The sequence below is a fragment of the Apiospora hydei genome, assembly GCF_038363865.1.
Source record: "Apiospora hydei strain CBS 114990 chromosome Unknown utg000009l_segment0_segment0, whole genome shotgun sequence".
In the NCBI taxonomy this organism is placed as follows: domain Eukaryota; kingdom Fungi; phylum Ascomycota; class Sordariomycetes; order Amphisphaeriales; family Apiosporaceae; genus Apiospora; species Apiospora hydei.
In genome coordinates this window covers 637,656-660,092 of record NW_027117368.1, presented here as the reverse complement: position 1 = coordinate 660,092, position 22,437 = coordinate 637,656, and the positions used below count along the sequence as shown (strand labels likewise).

Sequence of the window (22,437 nt, the reverse complement as noted above, 5' to 3'; positions counted from 1 at the left end):
CCATGCCAGTTGCGACTTGGAAGTGCTGTCCCCGCCCCACCCCCACCTCGGGGGAAATATACGAGCTACATACCCCTATTCAAAGAACCGCCAGCAGGCCAGGTTAAGTTGTACAGGGCTAGCTCATAGAATTCTTCCCATGATGTTGTTTTCTGGCCTCTATGGACTTTTCAATAGGCAACGATGGTTTGTTTCTCTTCAAAGGGACGTATCCGTAATCAAACGATGACTTTGGGCAAAGCTAAGCCTGTATCTATGTAACACTAGGGTGCTGTAGAAAGATTCCTGCCTAGGTAGTTTTCATCAAAGATATAGCAATGCGACTCATGATTTCCAAGTCGATATAATCACTCACTACCAAGACTCCGCAGTCCCTCCATGAGGTGAATGAATAGGTACTTATTCACGAGTCGAAGCGGGCCACAGGCAACTGAAATCGCTTCCTCCCCGAGACGCATCAGTCCGCCAGCGCGAGCGCGACGAAGCCCAGCATCATGAGCCCCGCGTAGTTCATGTTGTCCCTAGTGACGGGCATGACGGTCGGCAAGGGCGCGAAGCTGATCACGTACAGCACGCCGGCTTCCCGAGGGGCTGGCCGCGCAGCCGCCGCAGCAAGACGAAGGCGACGGGCGTCCCGTACGACAGGTAGGTAACTATGGCGGGAAGCGAGATTATGGCGTCGAAGGCCGCCGTGCTGCCGATGGAGATCGCGGCCAGGGCGGCGTCGACGACGATGCCGAGGCTGAGGGTGCGCCCCCCGCGTTGAGGCTTTGGTCCCTCCATCTAGCTCGGTCGCGACGGTTAGACGTTTATTATCATGTGCTCATATCTTCTCTGAGATATACCTAATGTGGAAGTAGTCAAAGAAATAGAGGATGAGCGAGAGCGAAAGCGAGAGATTAGCATGACACAAAACGGCAACAGAATCCGTGTGATAGGAACAACCGGCAATGTCAGTCTGATCTTTATGCACTTATCTATCCCATCATCATCGAGCCGCATTTGATGCATCCGAATACGGATAGTATCAAACTTGGCCCGATGTACGATGCACCCCCTATCAGTACGACACATACAGTCTCCTTCACCGACCTGGAAGTAGGGAACATGCTACTTACTTTCCCTCCTTCATGTCCGCGGCTTCAGTCGAATGATCGGCCCCTAGACATACGCTATAACCCACTCCAAGACGACTCGCTAACACTTACAAGAGTAGCCAAGATCACCCAACCGATCGACCAGGTGTCAGCCGCAGCCATAACTATCAAAGACGCCACGAATGTTTGACCCATTCTGGCGTACTGGAATGTTTTAAGACAAAATGTCACGCATTCTAAACAGGTATCCCAGAGTGACGGGGCTATCTCTACGTTTGAATCATGGCCTCTGGGCCAGAAGCTGAAGCTCGTCATCACCCCACTCCAGGATAGGTCCAATAGAGGGAACGGATATCGCACCTTCGTGACTGGGCGAGATCCTTTCCGTATCTAATGCGCATGCATAGGACCTCGTTATGTTTGTGGTGCCAAGACGTGCTTTCGGACCTCCGCGTACGACGCTGAAAACCATGCACACTTCGTATATAGACAGAGGCAATCTATATGGCTAGGTTTCGGAGCTTGCATCATCGCCACACTGCCCAGGCCGCACGAGATAAACGGGGGCCTCATCTGAAGAAGATATATATCAGCAGCTACACCAGAAACTATACGGCGATGTGTGATGTTTCTATGCTATATCTGACTTTCAGCATGTTGGCTAACAGCTTAAGTACTACGACGTGGTGGTTGTCACTACTTGCCCGCACGTTCACTGTATCGCGTTGGAAAGAGCATGGGATGGATGCATCAGAGGATGATTAATTGGAGTCATCTTCGGGACATCTGGTTAAAGCGATCATTCTCACTCATATATGGAAGTGTTGCCTGAGCCATCAGGCGTTTTCCTTGGTGTTAATGCCCATAGCGGCTTGCTATAACAATCAAGCTGCCCCTATCTCATCCTATCCATCCGTCCCTTTCCTATGGCTGTCATTGAGAAGTCCGACCACGTTCAAGTCGCCACGGGGGTGGAGAACCGAGCTACCAAACGCGATATCGACTCCGAAAACGACAGCCAGCGCAGCGATGATGAAGTCCTCAGCACCCTCTCCGGGGGCAATCTGGTCGAGGTAAATCTGATTTCTCTCTTTTTGCTCCATACCTTGGTCTGATCCCAAGAAAGAGACAAGACTCTCACTGATGCACGAGGTTTCCTAGGGATATATCTCCTACCTACCCGTCATCCAGTTCGGCTTCAATCTGCTGGCCACGTGGGATCGCGTCGGGCTCACCCTGCAGCTCAACCTGCTGAACGGCGGCAACTCGGCGCTGATATACGATTCCCTGCTGTCGGGCGTCGAGTCGTGCCTCGTTGGCCCCCTGGAGTGGCTCGGCGGCGTCTGCCACGTCGTCTTCTGGCTCGCCAGCATGGCCGTCCTGGGCGGCGCCGCCTCTTGTCCTACTGAAGCTTCATAATGTCTGCTGCATAGTCTACTGCATCCCGTGCCTCTTGTTGGTAAATCCGTTTGGCTGCCTCCAGGTCAATTTGGGCTTTGGGTATGCTTAACGTGGATACGAAGCTGTTTGGTCGGAACCGGAACACAATCTCGTTCGCGGATCGACCGTAGATTGCTAATCTCGCCTTATTTAGGTTACGCTGTAGTGCTGGGATCACCTTTGGCCACGGCGTGTCACACCCGTCACAATGGAACCGTAAGGCGATCTCCACTTCCTGGTTCGTACATTCGCTCTGCCCGTCGGTTTGGGCGTGGAGCCGGCTGATGCCGCTCGCGTTCCCGGCCACGGAGTTCGACAGCGTCATCTACATGAGCAGGGAGACGCGCGCCGGCGCGCCGGCTGGCCGAGTCCCCCTCCCCCTGGACCTCGCCATCATCGGCGTCTACCTCCGGGCGACGGGGTCCGAGGCGGCGGCCACCGTGCTCGTCCTGTTGTTTCACCTGGTCGTCTTGTACATCGCCCAGTAAGTTTTGCAACGTATGACATCCTAACACTCGTCAGAAGAGTATCTATCACTCAGCCGACTTAACTAACCTGTACATTCCACACACGCCTGCAAAGAAAGCTGTACCTAGTTTTCTATCAAAGCCGAAGAAAGCGTCAATGGCATAGCATATCAATATGTACGATTCCATCCCCGACTCAAAGCAAGGATGAGATCGAGCTTAGTCACCAACTACCACTCATTCACAGACGAACTACTCGAACGGTACTGGGGGATAGCGACCCACAGCAGAACACATCATTCATCGCGAAGCACGTGTTTGATCCAGTAAGTTTAGGTATCAACCAACCTCCCGGCTATGACCTTCCTCTACCTATTCGGGGGAGGGATAGATCTACTACAACAGCTCGGCGAGAAAGCTTACACTCGAAAGAGGGAACAGAGAAGCCAAAAATAAACGAACGCAGATTGTGTGAACATGAACGCCTAAATCCCATTGGACCAATTCCCATATATGTAACCAAGAAATAACTTTAAGAATATACAGAGTCGATGTTGGGCGCTGTCTCGTCGTCCCCCTATATGTATCCTATTCTTGTGCTCTCTCACTTCGCAACAAAGAACTTCAAAATGGAGGTTGGGTATTTTGTAATAAAAAAACTTCTCTCTTCTCTAACCGCAAGAGGCACACACGCAACAAGTACAAAAACTGAACGAGAACCTAGGCCTAGGGGGGTGTATCGTCTTGGTAGAACCCCGTTTTCCTTCTCTTCCCTCTCCTTTACTCGGCGATCCCGTCGGTGCTCATCCAAGCAAACGCGCCCAGGGCGCCAGCAATGATGATGGCCGTCAGGAAGCCCGCGCCCGCCCGGTCGCCACCGGTGACGGGCGTCAGGACCTTGGTCGTGGACGTCTTGCCTCCGGCCTCGTAGTTTCCGGAACTCGTACCGCCCGTGTTGTTCGTCAGCGGCGGTGCGCCGCCCTGGTCGGGCATCAGCATGGCCGTCAGGGCGCCCAGCACGTTCATCTGCTGGCCCGCGCCGATGGCGCCGTCGAACACGCCCGTGGTCCAGTGGAAGCCGCAGAAGCGCCCGTTGGGGCCGCCCGTGCACTGCTTCACGGCCGCCTCGGTCGACGAGCGGATCATGGGCTTGATCTTGGCCGCCGTGTGGGGCGCCACCTGGGCCGTGTAGCCGAGCCAGCGGTGGACGAAGCCCTTGTAGGACTCCATATCCTTGTTGCAACCGCCGCCGGGCTGGCCCTCGCAAGAGATCTCAAAGGCGACGCCGTTGGGCCAGAAGACCTTGAGGGTGGCGTCGAGGAGGTTGTCGAGTTCCGTCTTCCACTTTTCCGATTCCGTCAAATTGTACAGGGCCGCCGCGCCTTGGACCAGCAGGCCGATGTTGTAGGAGAACTGAGCCCTGTTGATCTTGTCGCAGTTGGGCAGATGGGCGCCGTCGAAAACGTTGTAGTCCTTGTCGATGTAGCCGAGCCTCATGATGGTCTCGTAGGTGTCCTCCACCAGCTTCACGTAGGTCTGGTTGCCGGTGTACCGGGCGAGGCGGGCGCCCATGTTGAAGTAGCAGGCGTTGGCGATGGTGTTGATGTAGTCGAAACCGTTGTTGTAGCGGACGGCCTGCCATCGGAGACCACCCCTACAGGGACCCTCGGTGACGCGGCGGTCGGGCATGGTCTGATCGTTGAAGACGGCCTGGACGAGCGACAGCCACTGGGGCTGGTCCTTGGGGGGTCCTTGAAGCCCTCCTCGGCGGCGATCATGGCGGACATGCCCCAGAAGGCCTGATCGTCGTTACCCATGGACGCCGACCAGTTGGCGGGGTTGTAGTCGCGGTCGTCGCCGACCTGGAACAGCATGGCCTCGTACACGATCCGGTCGTAGTCGGCGTCGCCGGTGTGGTGTCGGTAGTCGAGCAGGGTTCCCCACATGGCACCGCCGTGCCACCAGTAGTAATCGCCATCGGGAGGGGGTCCGGGCAGAATACCGGGCACCCAGCCCGGCTCGTCGCCCCTGTAGAAGGTGAGCATGTCATCGGCGACATTTTTGGCGGCGCGTTTGATGGAGGCTGTGGCATGGAAGAGAATCGCGGGTTAGCATGACATGCTCCAAACTTTACTTGTGTGTGAGGGAGAGAGAGAGACAAGAGGCCGGGAGCCGGAGACGGGACGGATGCATGGCTGGACGGATGGACGGTAAGGAAACCTACCCGGGTCGTCGAGGTCGACTTCAAGGGCGGCGAAGGTTTGGGAAACGCCCAAGCTCAACGCCGCCAACAGCGAGGTTGACAGCCTCACCATGGTGGTGTCTCTAAGGATGGGAATGGGTACGACGTAATCGTTGTGGTTATGCGCCTGGTATTGTTTTTACGGGTAAAGGGCCGAAAAGCGTGGAGGAGAAGTCGATCCAAGTGTCTGAGCTATTCTGGAGAAATGGTTGATCCTTTCTGTCTCTCGCTCTCTCTAGATCGAGTCGCCGACGATATATAGTATTGATTGATCGATTTGATTTGATAGATAGATAGATGGTGATTGTAGATCGAAATGACGGGACGACGCACACGAACGGGTATGCGTGCGTACGGAATGAACGACTGGAAGGGGAGGGGGCGTGTCGGGTGGAAATGTTTGTCGGGTTCCCGGACAGGGTGTGTCTGTCTTGTCGCAGAGCTGAGGCAAGGCGAACGAACGGGCGGCGGGCACAAAACAATCGGGGCCAGGCGCGGCAAGGCAAAGACAAGACAGGACAATCCAAGCAAGAAAGTGATGGAGGAGGGAATAAAGAAAAGCGGCAAGTGGTATGTTGCAGTAAAAAGGGACCCTGAATCCGAGTTGGGTAGGCAGGCCCAAAATGATGGATGGATGGATACAGAGACCGACCGATTGATTCAATCAATCCAATCAATCCTCAATCATCCAATACGAGCGAGGGAAGGTGGGCGAGAAGGGAATGAATGTGGGAAAGGTAAAGTAGTTTTCGCTGCTGCGGAACAGGCCAGGCTACTACCATGCAGAACCATCAATCGACTGTTGCTTTGAGGGAATGTGGTGAGAAGGAAGGGAAAGCAATGTCCAAGTTGAAGGAAGTGAATGTTGCTGTCTGGATCCCTGGAACTACTGAATTGCTACTCGTTCACCAACCGCCTAACCTCCAGTACTACTGCCTACCACCTACCACCAGCCCAGCTTGCCCAGCTTGCCCAGCTTGCTGGAGACAGACCACTCTCGTTCACCTCCTGAATGGCATTGCATGCTGCTCCCTCTTCGCAGAGTGGAGTGGAGACCGCCTCTGATTGCATCCATCGAATTGAAGAAGCCGGCGGTGGCCACGGTCGCACGCCTGAAGACGAAAAAGGAGCCAATCGGCATAGACTGGCAAAACAGGGGCCGCGATGCCCAGGCGCCAAAGGCTCGGCAGGCTTCAAGAGCGCACTCTTTCGCCTTCGCCCTCTACGCAAAATGAACAAGGACCGCGTCATGGGCGTTGCAACTCATCATTTGGCGTCCAGTCCAGTTCCAGGCACGAACGGATCTACGGCTCGAGACCAAGACCGAGGTTCGTTTCTGCAGTTCGTGAGGGGGTGTCTACTGTACATACATATGCCCAGCTCTCATGCGTCCAATACGTAGCATGTCTCTCTTTATCAGGACCCTTAAACCCCAAATGTTGATCATCCCCTTAAAGAAAAGTCTAGAAGTCTGATCGAACAACCTGCATCTCTGGAGAGGCAGCAGTAGTCCGGAGACTCTTGCGGAGAGGGGAGCGACACCATTAATCACCCAATAGAGGCGTACCTGGCTCCTGGTTTGCCGGCCTAACAGAAAACGGTAAAGAGCCAAGACACCAAGACACCCAAGACACGCCCCGACCCCTGTCGATCCAGCCACTAAAACCCAAGCCCGCCAACGCTAGGCCGCTTCCGGCGACCAGTAAGCCAGTCGAAATAGGAGCTGCATCTTCAATCGAGTCGTGCTTTTCTCCAGTTCTCACCCGGCAGGGAGTTTGCATGCAGACTTCAATGGCAAGAAGAGTATAAAAAGTGACTGCCCAATAGTCCGCGATATAATAATAATAACGAGCAGGAAATGCCGAAAGCATATTAAAGCTGCCTGCCACCGCGCAGCTGGACAGGATCAAGCGGCTGCACCCACCACTCATTGCCCATCGCATGAAGCCCGACTTTGACGCTCGCAATGCATGATCGACCAGGTGCCGTTTCACCCATCAAGATAATATATATATATTTAGATAGATTAAGAAAGGGAAAAGGCTGTGTAGAAAGCTCAGCCATCAAATTGAGGTTTATAATAGTAGTCCATGGTTTACTTTCCAATGTCCTGTTTCCCTCCTACTTCTCTTCTCTCTCTCAGGTGAAATCGCTCGGCTCGCGGTGCAGGAGAACACACGCCAAAGCAAGTATCGGATCCCAGAACAATATCATGCGACGACGACGGAAACTACGACGATGATTTTATATGCAAGGACAACACGGCTGATACCGTTTTTGCCGTCTTCCTTTATCCCACGAAGCCGTCGTTTGACCTTCTCCCCGGCACACCCAACTACCGACGTCCTGAGAAGAGCCTGTATCTACACAAAACAAGCCGCCGCCCTTGTGTCTCTATCCTATTGGCCGCCAATGAGAAACATCCACTCACAGTCACATGGTTTCGAGGGCATCGATCAAAGAGGTATAGGTATGCTGTGAAATCGCTGATGATATTTCTTTTACTTTTTTGCTTGGTTATTGTTGGCAAGTCTTTCTCGACTCTTATCTAATCCATTCCGTGGATCAATATGAATTCCAAAAACCACGCCTTCCCTCCCCTCCCCTTGGCCGATCGTCCATGTCCGCTTGTCTTCCTTTGACGTTGTCGGCTGCTGCTGTTCCAATGCCCAATCGCAAAAAATTGCATGAAATCAAATTTTGCATAAAGACGGAAAGAACCGCAACAAGCATAGGAATGGCCGTCGTCGGGGCTTGCCAATTTCAAGAAGCAATCCACCCCGCGACACCAGCCAAACCCAGAAAGACCACGATGGGCGATCCTGTCCTGTCCTGTCCTGTAAACCCAGGACCCTGCTTCCTCCCCCTTTCCCTTTAGCCCCGCCAGGGCGTTCCTGTTGTTGATGTGTATGCTTCCGAATCCTTTAACGGGCGAAACAAGAAAAGCAAATGTAAAAATCGAGGGACGCCGTCTGTGTTGTTTCACACACACCAAAAACACCAAAGCTTATGCGAGATGAAAATGTGTCGCTGTCCAAAAGATAAAGATCAAAACCAGTACCAGGAAAATCAAAGCCTGGATAATAAACGCCGTTTGTTGTGTGGTTTGTCCTGCGCTGACCGTCTCAAGCGAGGAAATGTGAGAGTGATGGACCTGTCTTGCGCCTTTGTTCCCAAAACCAGGTTCTCGTAAAAGTATGTGTCGAATGCGTTGAGTGTGAAGGTATGTGTGAGTATGAGTATGAATGTGTGTGTAAAGGCCGTTATGATCATGAAAGGTCAATGGAGGCGTGTGCGATGCTTTTCGTGTGACGGAAAAGCAATACCAGGTGCGCAAAATAATGTTGAAGATGCCTGCCCGTGGAAACGCCTTGCAATAACGCGTGGGAGTGCTTGATGGTAATGATAATGATGATGAAGGAAGCTGTAAGAATGACGATCGGTGTATCCCAGGGTATTTTGCCGTTGCTGCTCGAAAGATGATTGCTCGTGTCTCTCTCTCTTCCCTTAGAAGACGTATCCCCTCTCTCCGTTCACTGCTTCGCCGAAGTTGCAGCTCTGCTGCAGGGTGGGTGTATGTGCAATATACCTCTATTGGCTTTTGCTCTTCTTGAGCCGCAACAGCCGCGTCCGCAGCCAGAGGATGAAAGCCGTCCAGGCACCGTGCGTCTTGCGCTTGGCCGTGTGCGAGCGCCGCGGCGTCTCGTAGCTGGCCGTGCGGGCCGTGCCGGCGCGCTGGCCGAAAGCAGGCGGCGTGCACGTCGACATGCTCTCGTAGTTGCCAGCCGCGAACTTCTCCGGGTCCTGGGCCTGCTGCTGGGGTTGCGACTGCGACTGCTGCTGAGAGCCGCCGGTGTTGGTGCGGCCGCTGCGCATGCGCGTCATGCTGGGGCGTCCGGTGCTGTTACCGCTGCTCTTGCGGTTGTGCTGCTTGTTGTGCGGCAGCGCCGCCTCGGCCATCTCGGCCGCTTCGAGGCGCAGCTTAGCCGCCTCCCGCTCCTTCCGCTGGGCCTTGGCCTGCTTCTCGACCTCGAGGGCGCGCTTGTTGTCCTCGCGCTCGCGGCGCCGGATCTGCTCGCGCGCCCACTTCTCCTCCTTGGCCTGCTCGCGCGCCTCGAACTTGCGGCGGGCCTCGCGCAGGTGGTCCTGCCGCGTCGCCGTGTCGAGGTCCGACTTGGCGCGCAGGCGCGGGAAGTTGACCGCCTCGAAGGACGAGCGCATCACGGGCGAGATGGACGACGACACGGTGCTCGACGGCGAGGCGAATTTCTGCAGCGGCGGGTGGGACGGCGAGCTGCTCGTCGACACTTCCACGGTCGTGAGGTCGGTCTGGCTCGACACATTGGCCAATCGGGAGGACTGCACGGGCGTCGTCGTGGACATGGAGCGTGCAGCGGTGGTGTTGATTCGCAGCGACGACGGGTGCGATCGCGGGCCTTCCGAGTACGAGGTGGTGCGGTGTGTGGTAAGCGTCGGTCGGCGAGAAATGAGGGAGGGCGAGCTGGTCAAGCTGGGCTGGGAACGCGTGTTGAGGTTGTCCGTAGGTATTTGTTGTAGTAATTGCTGCTGGCGATACTGGATGTTGGTCATGCTACTGCTGCTGCTGCTGTGGTGGTTGTTGTTGGGGTGATGCAGGCTGATGCGACTGGTGGTGGGGTCGGCGAGGTCGTAGTTAGTCGAGCTGTAGTCCTCGTCCTCGGTGATGGTGGGCGAGTAATCGCGGCTGTCGACGTAGGACGAGGCCAGCGAGTTGGCGTACGGGATCGGAGGGTCGCCGTGCGCGGGATCTGCTGGAAGGGGTGGACGAAGGAGCGCGGCGCAACCGAGCTGCTTCCACCGGCACCAACAACGCCTGCAGCACCGCCGCTGCCACTGCCAGAAGTCGCGACCGAGGTGCCGCTGATGGAGCGCGAGTGGTGGGTGCTGCTGAATCTCGTGCCGCTGGTCGAGGTGCGGCCTACCGGGTCGGTGCCCAGGGCGAAGCTAACGTCCTTGGTCGAGCTGGCGCGGTTGATGCCTGGTGAGGAGCAGAAGGCAGCCTCGACGCCGCCATCCCACACGCCGGCCGAATTTTGGTAGCGAAAGGCCTCATCTTGCTCATCCCAGCTCCGGTCCAAGTCTAACGAGCTCTTTTCCGACGTCGACGAAAGCTTCTTCAGGATTGGCTTCACCACCTTGCTACTCCTAGGCTTGTGCATCTTCTCGCTGGACCGGAAGGACCTCAAGCCACCAAAGCTCTGGACTGATGTCATTTTGGGCCGAATTTTTGAGGGGTGGGTTGTATCGAAACGAATCGACAGTCGACACCAAACAAACAAATAACAACAAAAATAACAACCCAAGCTTGTTTTGGAAGTAAGTAGGGTTAAAAAAAAGGCAAGGTAAGGTAAGTATAAGTCGAATCAATTTCCCCGGAAAATACAGCACGCAACAACGCAATCCAGCTGCCGTTCAAGGTTACGATGTTCGTCTCGTGGTCGTTTCGCGTTTCGCGGCTACCGGCGTCGTGGTGGTAGTCCGAGCCGGAATGGGATAGTCGCGCGCCGGCCAGAGCTGTCTTTATACAGTCCGATCCAAGTTGCCTCCACTCCCCGTCCGACAGGCAGATGATCGCAAGATAGGGTCTCCGCAATCCTGCTCTATCGGTCCTCCTCCCTGCGTGTGCTCCTTTCCCAATTCGCGTTCGAGGCGGGCGCAGGGCAAAGGGCGGGCGGAGCTGCTTGCTCTCTGGCACTGGCAGGAGAAAGGGGGCGCGCCTCGCAGCTAGGCAGGACAGCCAGAGGGAGGGGGCCTGTCACCGAAATGCACACATTGGGATCAACTGCGGTGGGTTCAGTCGCGTACAATGGAACTGATTTCGGCTTGGCCGGACTATTGGCAGCGCAAGTGCCAACTGCAATTTGGGGTGAACTGAGGAAAATGAGAGAGAGGGTACTGAGAGGGACTTCTGAGGGAGAGGGAACGAGCGAGCAAGAGAGAACCCCCGGGGCCAGTAAGAGTAGGGGAGGAACCAGGGTGGATGGGCTGCTGGTTCAGTTGCAGAGCGAGCGACGACGCTACGACGGGGGTCAACGGCTGACGGGGGTGGTCGACGGGGGGTGTCTAGGGTGTCGACGGGGGTTGGGTGGCCTCAGCGTCTACTAGAACAATTCGAAATACAACATCCGGACGGGAAGAGAGGAGACCGCTCGCAGAAAGGTTATGCAGTGTGGAATGATGATGGCGCCGGGAATGACGACGATGCGTGTGCAACGGCTATAAGATGGGTTGCAGCAAGTAGTATACGTCTTCCCTGTATGTATGCAATGCAGGTTTGTTTTTTGAAGGTCCGCAGTGGGCTAGTGACAACTGCGCTCTATGATGATGAAATGGAAATTGAATGGGCCTGTTTCCAAGTTTTGGCGGTCGGCGATGATGGCGGTAGCGGGAGCGGTGGCTCGCGGCGGTCGCAGATAAAGAAGCAGACGCAGACAAGCAGAGAGAGAGAGTGGTCGTAATAACAACAGGGAGTCGGATATTGCGGCATCAAAAGTGTGGAGGTGGAGAAGTGGAGGGGAAGGAAAAGAAGAGCAGGTAGAAGACGACGGATAATAATGATTTGATACACACACACGCACACACTCACTCAAACACTCAGACACGCAGAGCCAAAGACGATGGTAGATAGGCGTGCGTGTGTAAGTGGGAGAGTCCAAGACTGCGGATGATAAGAGGATTACGCACACTAGCCTCTGAGCTGCTAGGCGACGGGGACCCTGTACGAGGCGTGGAGGGGGTGCTGGGTGCTACTGCTGACGAGTGGACGGTACGGGTAGGCATGGATCAATCTATTTCATATGCGAAGCTGTGCGGGATGCTTGTGCGCCGTGGATGTGGTGCGGTCTGTGTCAGATCCGGATGAAGTAAGTACATACATACAGTACTCATCAGGGTGGTAATGTAATGTTTGCTGTACGTGGTAATGAGCCAGCTGGGTTGCTCCCCGCTCGTCACCTCGGGACTCTTTGCGGAGGGGGCTTTGAGTAAGCAGTAAGTAACACACACAGGGGGTGTAATAAGCAGTGTAGAGCCTCCAGAGAGTCTAGGTAGAGAGTCTAGTGTGCGAGTGTGCGATACAGATACAGTAGGTGACGATCCAGGCACAGATAGTGGATGAGACGAACGACGACAATCGGGGGTTTTTGGGTTTTCTCCCTGACGGTGCGATGAGACACCAGGAATAGAACAAACTCTCCAAGCGAGAGAGCTGCTCTCCCCGGGAAAAGCCAAAACGGACTAGAAGGTTGGTGTAGCGAAAGCCCGCCGCAGACTACCTACAAAGCTAAGCCAGCATTGAATTTCCGCGAGAGGCTGCTATCGAAAGAAACGAGACGGACTAGGAGAGGGGAGGAGGCTTTCACCAACCCACGGACTGGCATGTGGCAGTGAGCCGCAGCAGTAATAAGCATTCCCACGTAATTCCCAATTCCCAATCCCCCCCCCCTCTTCGCCCGCCAACGCCAACTACCTACCCAGGCTTTTTGGCTTTCTTCTCCCCTCTCTCCCTCTGCTTGGCTGGGCGCTGCTGCACTCAATCTAGCTTCAGCCTCACTCGCCTGCTCCTTTCAGTAGCCGCAGAAGGAGAAGGAAGGGATGGGCGGTGCTGCTACGCTGCACGCCTGCCTTTCTGTCTGCTGGGAGCGGCGGACCAATGAATCGCACGCGGGGGGGGATAAAGGGAGGGGCTGTCTCCCATAGGCTAGACTCCCAGAGAGAAGCTGACGGGATCAGATCAGATCACACCTTCTGAAAACGGATATTCCCAGGATAGGCTATGTAGCGTACCCAAAGACCCAAGGACCCAAGGACCCAAGCAGGAGGATCCCACAAGCCGGGCAAGGGTGACTGACCAAAGCCGACTAGGAACCCAAGGGAGGTGACCCGGTGAGGGCGTGTGTGTTGTCAGCGAGCGAAAAGCAAGGTAGGCCGGCTGCGGTGGTCCAATCCCAATGTCAGAAGTCTCCGAAACGTCGTTCGAGACGCCAGCGCCGCCGCCTACGCTATTGCCTATTGGCAGTAACGGAGGACGAACGACCCAGCTGGACGGACCCGGAGAGGGCCTAGGAAGAGGGCCAGCCCACGATGGCTTTTGATTGAACGATGGCAAACAGGTGAGCAAAGGTAAATGAGCGGGGAGATTATTCAATTTACACCGTAATTCCAATAATCAGAAAGCCTCGACGCAGGTCTCGTGTCTCTCTCTCGCTCTCTCCCGTCTCTATTAGCAATCGATCTTCGAATACTTGTGGGAAGATCTTCGTCTATTGGCACGGTGGGAGCAGATCTGCTCTGGGCTCATGGTTTTCCTCTGATATTCTGGCTTCCAGTCCTGGTATGCCAATGCCAATGCCAGCGTCGCTCGCTCAGCCTTATTCTACATACACCTCTCACCTCTTACTCAGCTCGGTCGACCTCTCTGACCTGTGACCTACCTGTGACCTACATACATACATGTACATACCGACCACCTAAATGGAGCCTCCTGGCTGCCCAGCGAATACCAGCGGCAGCGGCAGCGAACAGACGATGCGGGTGACGATCGACCGAGCCAACACTTGCATTTCGCATCTAAGGTTAGAAAAGCAACGATTTGTGAGAGAAAAACGTCGGTCTGGGCGGAAGATCAATCTGCTTCTCCCCGGTGCATACGGCCGGGTCCCACGCAGCGCCAGCCAGAGCCCACTTTCTGGCGAATATCCACCCAGCAATCAAAGATGGTCCGGGTTCGTGGTCCGGGGAGGAGACTAGCCGTCGCAGAAGGGCGCAGAGAATGGGCCCTTCACCTTCACGAGAAAGAGAAGTGCCCTGGCGAAAACCCGCACCGCAACGACGCCGCGCAACGCTTTTTCCTACCCTCTGGCTTCGCTGGTCGAATCAAACCTCCCCCCTCCATGCCCGCCATGCCACTCAATGCAGGATTCATTCTAGAAGGTCTGGTGCCATCTGGGGGCCCCCTTCGACGGGGCGCCTCATCTGTGCTGTGCCAATCGCATAGCCTCCCGGCTCACCGTTCTCCTTGACCACTTTTTCGCTCTTCTGTTACCGTTTCCCCTTATTCACCTCCAGCGCGCTTTTGGTACACTCTGCTCATCTTTTTTCGCTAGGGCAACGGTGCATGAAAAAAGAGAAATCAAACCAAGGGTCAGGTCAGGTCAGGTCATTCAGCTACATACTTGCTTGCCGGTAGGATACTTAGGTAGCGTTCCTACTCCGTCGTAGCGTTCGTATCACGCTGGTGTTACCCGTGTATGTGTGTGCTGTGTCTGTGTCTGTGTCTGTGTTTCACCGCGATCCATGCCTGCTCAATTAATGTCTGGCCCGAACTCTTACATACACAAATACAGCAATACCCCGCCCGTTCTCCCGTAGAGATAGATCGTAGGTGGTTAATCAGAAACCAATCCGTTGCTTTGCTTATTTTCCCAGTCTTTCTGTCTTCCCGTCGGCACGGTTCAGGGATTGGCACACTCAATGCTGCTTGGCTTGGTTTGCTTCTTTCCTGTCAACTTGTCCCCTTCCCGCTAGGCAAGGAAAAAGACGCGGGGTATCTATCGCTAGTGACACCGCTTGTTATGGCATGCATATTAGGCAATTCGCAAGCGCCTGTAGAGATAAGGGACAGGAAACAGCGTGTGTGCTGTATGCACAGTTGAGTAGTAGTGTGTCCCCTCTGTGAAACCCGTCTCCATCGGCCAGTGTCGGTCAGCATCTTATCGTCCAATCTCCATCGTGTGGAATCCGACTTAATGCAGGTCAGTCTCTACGTCAAACGGCTGAGGGGCTGAAGTGAGGGGTTCTTCCCTCAGGGTAGGATGCCGGATGGAATGGCGTCTCGAGATGGACGGTGTGTACGAAAACGGCGGGGGTGGATGGCAGGGTACGCCAGAAAAATGCAAATGCGCCGCCTCCTTGTTCTGTTCCGGCCCCCGGGACGACACTTGCCATTTGTAAATTGCATTTCCATGCCGCTGCTGGGCTTGGTAGCGAAAAGGCTGGTTGCGTAGGAGAAAGAACACAAGTAAAGTAAAGTAGGTAGATAGGTTGGTTCATCGCCAGCCTCACGCCCGCATGCATGCATTCGAAACCCCCGTGCGACTCGTCGTTGCGTCGGTCATTCGGTGGTAACCATGTCGGAATCAATCGCGGTAGTCAGGAAGACGCATCTGTCGGTGGGGGCTGAAGTTACACAACACATGCAAAGACGACTCGCTCAGTTTCGCACTGGACTTCAGCTTTCTCCTTCTTTTACGACATTCACCGCTCAACCGTCGAGGATGCGGCGGAATTCGCCAAGCTGCTGAGCTTTTTGCTAATAATAGCCCATGTCGCGACAAAGTCAAGTCAGTAGGTACTCCATTCAGCAGCATATCGTGTATGTATGTCGGAGGGATTGCGTGGACAAAGTTTCGAGGCAAGAGGGACCAAAACTCTGATGCAGCAGAAAGAGCATGCAGCTGAAGGTCGTTATGACACGGAAGGAGGCTCGCGCGCTCACCTCTGCCCGTCGGCCTGTTCTGTTTGTCTGCCCATCCTGGCCCATTTCAATCAAGAAGAATTCTAGGCCCGCGGGGTATGTAGAACGAACCCCCAAACAGCGACGCATCCGGGCTTCTTGGCCGCACATCACATCTTGGCGTGTTGGTGCAAAAGTGCAAACTCGAGTTCCCCGAAGCCAAGAAACAAACAAACAGCTCGGAGTTCGGGGGCGATCGACAGGGACTTCGCATCGCTCGTGACGAATGGCAGGACAGACTGGCGTCCTCGGCCCGGACGGGCATTGGCCTCTAGCCCTGCGCCTGCTGATGCCAGCTTCGCCTCTTTCTCTCTCTTTCTCTCTCCCTCTCCAATCAACCTATCGTCTGATGTTTCTCCCGCCGTTGGGAAATGGTTGCGCCGCCAACGACGAGGTTAGTCTGTAGCATGCACAATAGCGTGTGTCCCAGAAACCAATCGCAAGGATCGGATGGTGGCAGCAAGCCTAGGGGCAGTGTGTCAAGTCGGGTGTCTTTCTTGGTGCGCGCAGCTAGTGCTTTTCGGTCCCACGTCGGCAAAGCGGGGGTTGGGAGGCTTGGCTGGCTGGGGGCGTATTTTGTTCGTTTCGCTGCAATTCAATTCATCAATTGATTCACCTGAGCCGCGCCGCTTCTGCAGCATCGTCAGATGTAGAACGAGAAAAAAGGAAGCAAGGAACAAAAAAGCCTCCGAACCCCGATCCCTGAAAACGCCGAACAAGGCATTGGTAATCCTGTCACACACTTACCTATTGCCCGTTGGGATCGACGCCATATGTAGAACACTGAAGTATGTGAGCTTATTTGGCGTTTTGCGCTTTAACCTTGCGATGCATTTCAAATGCATAGGAAATGTAACATAGTTGCGCTTGTCGTCGGCTTGTAGAGTTGGGACAAATGACAAAGCAGGTTCTGCTTGTCAGAGTACAGCCATGCGCGACTTACTTACTCTTTGCTCGCTCTCCTCTCTTCTCACCTCCCAAGAAACTTGCTTATTTGAAGTAGGCCCTGCTTTGAAGCGGCATTGTAAGGTCAAGAGTCAACCTACCTGCCGAGAGTGCATTTGTCCTGCCCTCACGTGGTCTTTGCTAAGTCGCCGGCTCTCCACCCCAGCTCAGCTGCGCGCGGGTTTCGCCATTTATGTAACCTCGTATCGAAAAACCATCGAGTCCGCTCCCGTGCCAAGGAACGACGATAGACGGTCCCGTGGGCTGTGAATGAGGCGAAGTCGCATCTTGCAAGTTCCAAGCTTGGCTTAGCTGCGCTGCGCTGCAGTTGGGAAACGAGGCATTATTCGCCTCATCGTGAATCATTCGGAATCAGCTGCTTGTGCTCTCAGTCCACACCCAGCACATTGCCAGTACTCACTCAGCTATACCGAGTTGCGTTTCGATCTTCAGCAGCGATGCTAGGATTCCGCTTGTATTTCAGCTTAGTGCCTTCATCGCCGCGCCTGTCGCCGAAAGAAACCGTATAAGCCGCGCCCACTTGGCACCCCGGATCTGCGTGCTGTGCGTGTTGCAAACCGCCACAAGTCAAAAAGTCGTTTCAGCCCGTTTGTTTTAGAAGATCGGACGAAATACGAAAATTTCAGCCCCGAGGAGAGCGGCATTGTTTCGTGGTTTCGAAACCGAACGGCCTGCCCTCGAAACGTGAAACGAACCTCGCCTCTCCGCCGTCGTCGGGGGATCTTCCCTCGAGTCGAAGGCCTTGACTCGTGTTTTTTCGCGCGGCAGCCTCGTCAACCGGGATCAGCAGGCGGCCAGAGATCAATCGCTGGCGCGCCCCGCCGTTCATTCGGAAGCCGTCAAGTTTTTTTCTTCTTTGATGAGTTCCTCGTATTCAGAGCTTACTCGTGCTGAGCTGAATACTAGGATCTGACACTGTTTTACCTCGAGCTTGAGGGATAATTATTACTAACCAGCCAGCCCCAAGGAAGAGAAGTGACGCCGCTCCGTAGACAATGGCTGCCCAATCCACGTCTACTAATCTCCGGAGCGGATGCCGAGATTCCGGAGTTCTTCCTTGAACGCGCGTTCGATGCTTGAGAAGAAACTGCGCCTAGTCAAGCAGATAGCAGATAGCAGAGCGTTGAGGATTTTCCTGGAGCCAAGCTCCTGCGTAGCTGGGACGGTAGGTATCATGCCAGCCAAATGACTACACCGAGCCCAAGGTCGGTCGGGTTCGGGGGACCTGGTTCCATACGTAGCTTCCTCGACGCAGTACTTCTCGAAGCGCAGTCCGGGGCAGGCAGGTCGGACACGCCCTCGCCAAGGACGACGATGAGCGGGACGGTGACCGTCCTCGCACGCCAGCTCGGCCTCGCCGCGGGCCTTGTCGTGGCCGCTCGTGGCCGAGCTTGGTGTCGTGTCGCCAGATGGGCTTCCACTCCGATCCGCAATCCTTGATCTCGACATCGTGGGCGACGACATCGATATGAGCGGACGCCTCCCTCATCACCCAAGGAAGTGCTGGGCACCTTTCGGAGGATGGACTTCACGTTGCGCGACTCTGGTCTCAAGATCTCGTAAATTGCAGCCGAGGAACGATCGCGAAAAGACCTGAAGAAGCCGGGAGCAACCACACGCAGCTTGTTTCTTCCCTGTTTCTTCCCTCGCCCCCTGTTTCCCAGCTCGCGGATATATGATACGATAGGTTAGGTAAGTCATAGAAGCGAATGACTTCGTGGAAGGGGCTGTTGCCTGATCCCAACCCCTTCTCGAAGCGTTCGCGAGTATCATCGAGGAACAGCCGCCAGTAATCCGGAGCTGCCACGGGGAACCGACGTCTGGCCCGCTCTGCTTTCTTCGTACTCTTCAATGAATAAAGATTAATCCCGAAGAAAGACGAGATTCTTTGTGACTCCAGAACTTCATATTCTTCTCTTTTATCAGTATGTAGACCCCATAGAAGTCGCGGTGTCACCACAGTGCTCTTTCATCTGCTACTGGGTGATCGGTAGTACCAAGGGCGTGCAGGCAAGAGGGTGTAGCTGAGCTGTATCATCGATTTCGACCCATCGGTGCAGCGGGGAGGCCGAGGTGCCCAGCAATCATGCCGCCGACCATGAGGCGGCGCGTGTTACTCAGAATTCACCTGTCGAAGATGGTGAGGTGCTTGACAGCAACCTGGTCGCTCAGCCCTCGTTCGATGCTGTGGAAAAGCTCTGCCCATTCAAAACAGAAATCAGAGTGCCGGCCAGGGGTTCTCTCTCTCTCTCTCGAACCATGTTAGTAGGTAATGAAGTTAAAGCATCAAACAAGCATCAAATGTATCAGCAATGGCCGGTCCCACGCCGAGCCAAGGCCAGTCTTCGAAGGATCTGGTTCCTTCTTCCGCTGAGTTTCTTCCTCGGCAGGCACACTGTTCTCTCATCTCCTGCAACCTCGTAAGTCGATAGTCATTAGCGACGAGGATCGACCACCAGTAAAATCAGAGTTCAGCAGACAGACAGCCAGGGAGAAAGAGACCTGCACCCATTTCCAAGCAAACAGATAGCAACGCAGTGCCGGGAATCATCTCAAGCCGTTGCTGCTAGGCAGCTCAGACGGTCGTAGGTAGATATCGATACCAGTAGAATCGAGTGACTGACGACTGCACCGAGCCATTTTCGGCTTGCGGGTTTGGAGCGCGACCTGAACGCCCCAATCGCAGCCCCCTCCTCCCTCAGCACCAAATCATGTTCCTGAAATCAATGCTGGATCACAGCCAAAGACAGTACAGCGGGTATCATCAATCATACCAGTAAATTGCACACACAACATTGGGGCACGAGCCGCGCTCGACGAACCTGGTCGGTAGGTTTTCTTTCCCACCTCGTGGCAGCGTTCGCTGTTCATTAACACAACGTCGCCCCCCCCTGAACTCCCCGCTTGCTCCCACCCAAGCTTCGTGAAACATCCACGCGCGGGGACCAACGAATCGCCGGTAGAAAGCCAGCGACGGGGCAGGGAAAAACATGCACGCAATTTGGCTCACCCTTCTCGGCAAGAGTGAAGTGGAAGAGACTATACCGAGCCGAGGAGCCAGACTTAGCGGACCTGGTTCACACTCGTAGCATCCTCGACATAGAACATCTCCCGAACCAAACTGGTTGGCAGGCAGTTAGGACGAGTAGATATCAATCATACCAGCGAAATGGCCACATACACCGAGCCGAGGCGTCAGGTAGACTTGGGAGAACCCGGCTCCTTCCACTCGAAGTTTCTCTCAGCATCAATGCTCTTTCTTTCACCTCTTAGTTCTCCAAGGCCTCGCATGTCGTCTCAGCGTGGGCAGTGTGGACAAGAGCCCCGACGGGAGAGCCATAGTAATCTGCCTCTCGTCCCAAGTAAAAGCGTGAAGAACTATGTCGAGCCGAGGAGCCAGCCATCTTGGGCAAACCTGTTTCACACTCGTTCTTAGCTTCTTCCGCTACCCAGTACTCAATGTACTCAACTCTCGTCCGTACCCCGTGTATATCGTCGACATCAGCGCAGGACGAACAGTCACGAGGCAACAGAGGCCGAACCGAAGGAAGCCATGCAACCTGTTCCTTCCCGCTCGCTTCCCTTGTCAGGACCCTGTTGCAGACAGACAGATAGGCAGGTACGAAGGCACGTTCGTACTCTCTAAGATAGCGGTAGTCTCGTCTCAGGTAGATGAAGCCAGAAGCAGTCAGCAGACCATTGTTGCCCCAAACGATCACCTCGTTCATGCGCAGAGTGAGTATAGAGTACCGCTGCTCCGGAATCACTTTCCTGTCAGGGCACGTCAGCAACCGCTGTTGGGCGGCTTTTGTTTTCTCCCCGGAGATTGCGCTGACGAGTCCCTCCTTCCGGAACAGGAGTGGGATCGGCCAGAGAGGCAAGTCACGCGGAGGGAAGGAGGGATCGATGCTGATGTCCCCCCGAAGCCCGAAGAGGGACAAGATTGACAGCCAACGTGGTGATACCATGCCAATGAGCCGGGTCGACAGTCCGAACCGCAGATCGTTTACGGAGTTTCGAACATATCGGTCGCGGAATGCACGGCGGGGGTAAAAACGACCAGGTTCACCTCACCTCACCACCCCATCCATTGGCTCGTTTGGCGACATTGCATCCCATCGTTCATTCTGTAGCCTCTCTCCCTTCCCCCCTCTCTCAGAGCCTCGATTTCGACACCCCAAAAGGGCAGACCATCAGAAGAACCATATTCATCCGAAGAAGCCCTGCAACCTTAGGCTCGGCACATGCTGGGTATATCGGCGCAATGATCGTTGTCGTGCGTGATGTCCCTGTCATGCAGCCAGACATGCGGCGATCCTCTGCAATTGCCGAGGCGAATGACCACGATACCCTCCCCTCAAAGCAAGCGGCGGCCATCGAGTTTTGTCGTAGAGACGACGAAACCGGGTGTTTCTCATGACGTGCATCCGAGCAGAAAGAGTCACCGGCCATTGTAGTAAGTTGAGCAGGACGACCCTTGACTCAACCCATCTGTGGCGCGATGACGAGCTCCGGGCTGCTTTGCTGGGAACGAGTCGAAGCCTAGTCGATTGATGTGGTTAGTAGATAGTGGACAGACAGTCCTTCCTTCTCGGCCGAGCACGAGAGGGAGGGCAGGGAGGGAGGAGTGGTAACAAGCAACACCGGCAACATGGGAAGGACGGACAGACATTGCACACGGGGCCAACAGGGCTGGCCCATCTGCCAGCAGGAGGAAAACAGCGAAGTTTGAATCCATCGTGGAGTTGGTTCCCATTCGTCGCTTGCGCGTGCCGGTGGCCTCGTCACCACCCAAGCGCTCCTTCTTCTCCGCCAATCCAAGCAGCACGGTGGGCCGCCCAGCGTGCGTCAATAGCACAGCAAAGGACGCTTGCGAGCGAGGGGGTGGAACTGTCCGCTCCGAAAATTGACGGCCAGCCGTTCCGGAAGGAGAGCTACGGGCAATTCTGACGTGTCACGAAAAACACCCCAAGCGGGCTCTTTTACTTTACTTTACCTGTAGGTACACATCTTTTACACGTTCTGGCGGTCCCAGTCCCAGTCCAGTCAAGGTCTCCAAATCCTGGGCTTGTGAGCCTTAGCATGCATGCGTCGCGGAGATTGCAGAAATGGGGTCATCGTCACGGCCGCCCACAAAGTCAAGCCAAGCTGCCTTATAGGAGTCCACCACGACGGATCTTCAGAGGGGAGTAGGAGGGGATGACAAATGTTCAGATCATCAGGCCCTTCTGGGCTAGGTTCGTTTGGAAACGTCAAATCTCGACCCGAAAACCAAAAGTACGCAGTAGACCATAGGTGCCGTGACGTTATGAGCCGCTTTCTGGGGAGTTGCTGCATCGAAGCGAGCCTACCACGAAGAGGCGTTGTTCATGGCGCGCGTAATCTGTACATATACACAGTCAGGGAAAGGGAAAAACTCCCATTTTCCGCCCCGCACCTGCAGGAAGGGGGCTATATAACGGTGATGACGATGATGCAAGTTTGAGTATACAGTCAGTTAGTCAGTCAGTCAGTCAGTGGGCTACCGGGGGACACACGTCGACGCGGACTGGCTCGGAATACGGTGCGGCAATGGAGGGCATGTGTGACTTCATCCAGCAGCTTTTGGCCGCAGGCGGCACTATGGGCTATGTGGCTGCGCGTCACAGCCCAGATCCCACCCGTTCCGGGGAG

General features: G+C 55.0%; 7 protein-coding genes across 7 annotated transcripts; 2 read left to right on the top strand and 5 right to left on the bottom strand.

The window, feature by feature from the left end:
• Positions 1-561: 561 nt before the first annotated feature.
• PG997_011966 (choline transport protein) lies at positions 562-783 on the bottom strand (the record flags this gene model as incomplete). Its single annotated transcript, XM_066816281.1, has 1 exon — positions 562-783. One exon carries the CDS (start codon positions 781-783, stop codon positions 562-564), a length of 222 nt encoding a protein of 73 aa, XP_066661973.1.
• Positions 784-2,023: 1,240 nt separating this feature from the next.
• Positions 2,024-2,516, top strand: PG997_011965 (uncharacterized protein; the record flags this gene model as incomplete). The annotated part of the gene is made up of 2 exons (XM_066816280.1): positions 2,024-2,170; positions 2,259-2,516. The coding sequence occupies 2 exons, from the start codon at positions 2,024-2,026 to the stop codon at positions 2,514-2,516; spliced, it is 405 nt and encodes a 134-aa protein (XP_066661972.1).
• A 305-nt stretch (positions 2,517-2,821) lies between these two features.
• PG997_011964 (uncharacterized protein) lies at positions 2,822-3,091 on the top strand (the record flags this gene model as incomplete). Its single annotated transcript, XM_066816279.1, has 2 exons — positions 2,822-3,021; positions 3,079-3,091. 2 exons carry the CDS (start codon positions 2,822-2,824, stop codon positions 3,089-3,091), a joined length of 213 nt encoding a protein of 70 aa, XP_066661971.1.
• Positions 3,092-3,784: 693 nt separating this feature from the next.
• PG997_011963 (uncharacterized protein) lies at positions 3,785-5,319 on the bottom strand (the record flags this gene model as incomplete). The annotated part of the gene is made up of 3 exons (XM_066816278.1): positions 3,785-4,658; positions 4,721-5,087; positions 5,229-5,319. The coding sequence occupies 3 exons, from the start codon at positions 5,317-5,319 to the stop codon at positions 3,785-3,787; spliced, it is 1,332 nt and encodes a 443-aa protein (XP_066661970.1).
• Positions 5,320-8,837: 3,518 nt separating this feature from the next.
• On the bottom strand, positions 8,838-10,498 carry PG997_011962 (uncharacterized protein; the record flags this gene model as incomplete). Its single annotated transcript, XM_066816277.1, has 2 exons — positions 8,838-10,036; positions 10,084-10,498. The coding sequence occupies 2 exons, from the start codon at positions 10,496-10,498 to the stop codon at positions 8,838-8,840; spliced, it is 1,614 nt and encodes a 537-aa protein (XP_066661969.1).
• Positions 10,499-17,781: 7,283 nt separating this feature from the next.
• On the bottom strand, positions 17,782-18,213 carry PG997_011961 (uncharacterized protein; the record flags this gene model as incomplete). The annotated part of the gene is made up of 1 exon (XM_066816276.1): positions 17,782-18,213. One exon carries the CDS (start codon positions 18,211-18,213, stop codon positions 17,782-17,784), a length of 432 nt encoding a protein of 143 aa, XP_066661968.1.
• A 1,820-nt stretch (positions 18,214-20,033) lies between these two features.
• On the bottom strand, positions 20,034-20,732 carry PG997_011960 (uncharacterized protein; the record flags this gene model as incomplete). Its single annotated transcript, XM_066816275.1, has 1 exon — positions 20,034-20,732. The coding sequence occupies one exon, from the start codon at positions 20,730-20,732 to the stop codon at positions 20,034-20,036; it is 699 nt and encodes a 232-aa protein (XP_066661967.1).
• Between the last annotated feature and the right edge of the window lie 1,705 nt (positions 20,733-22,437).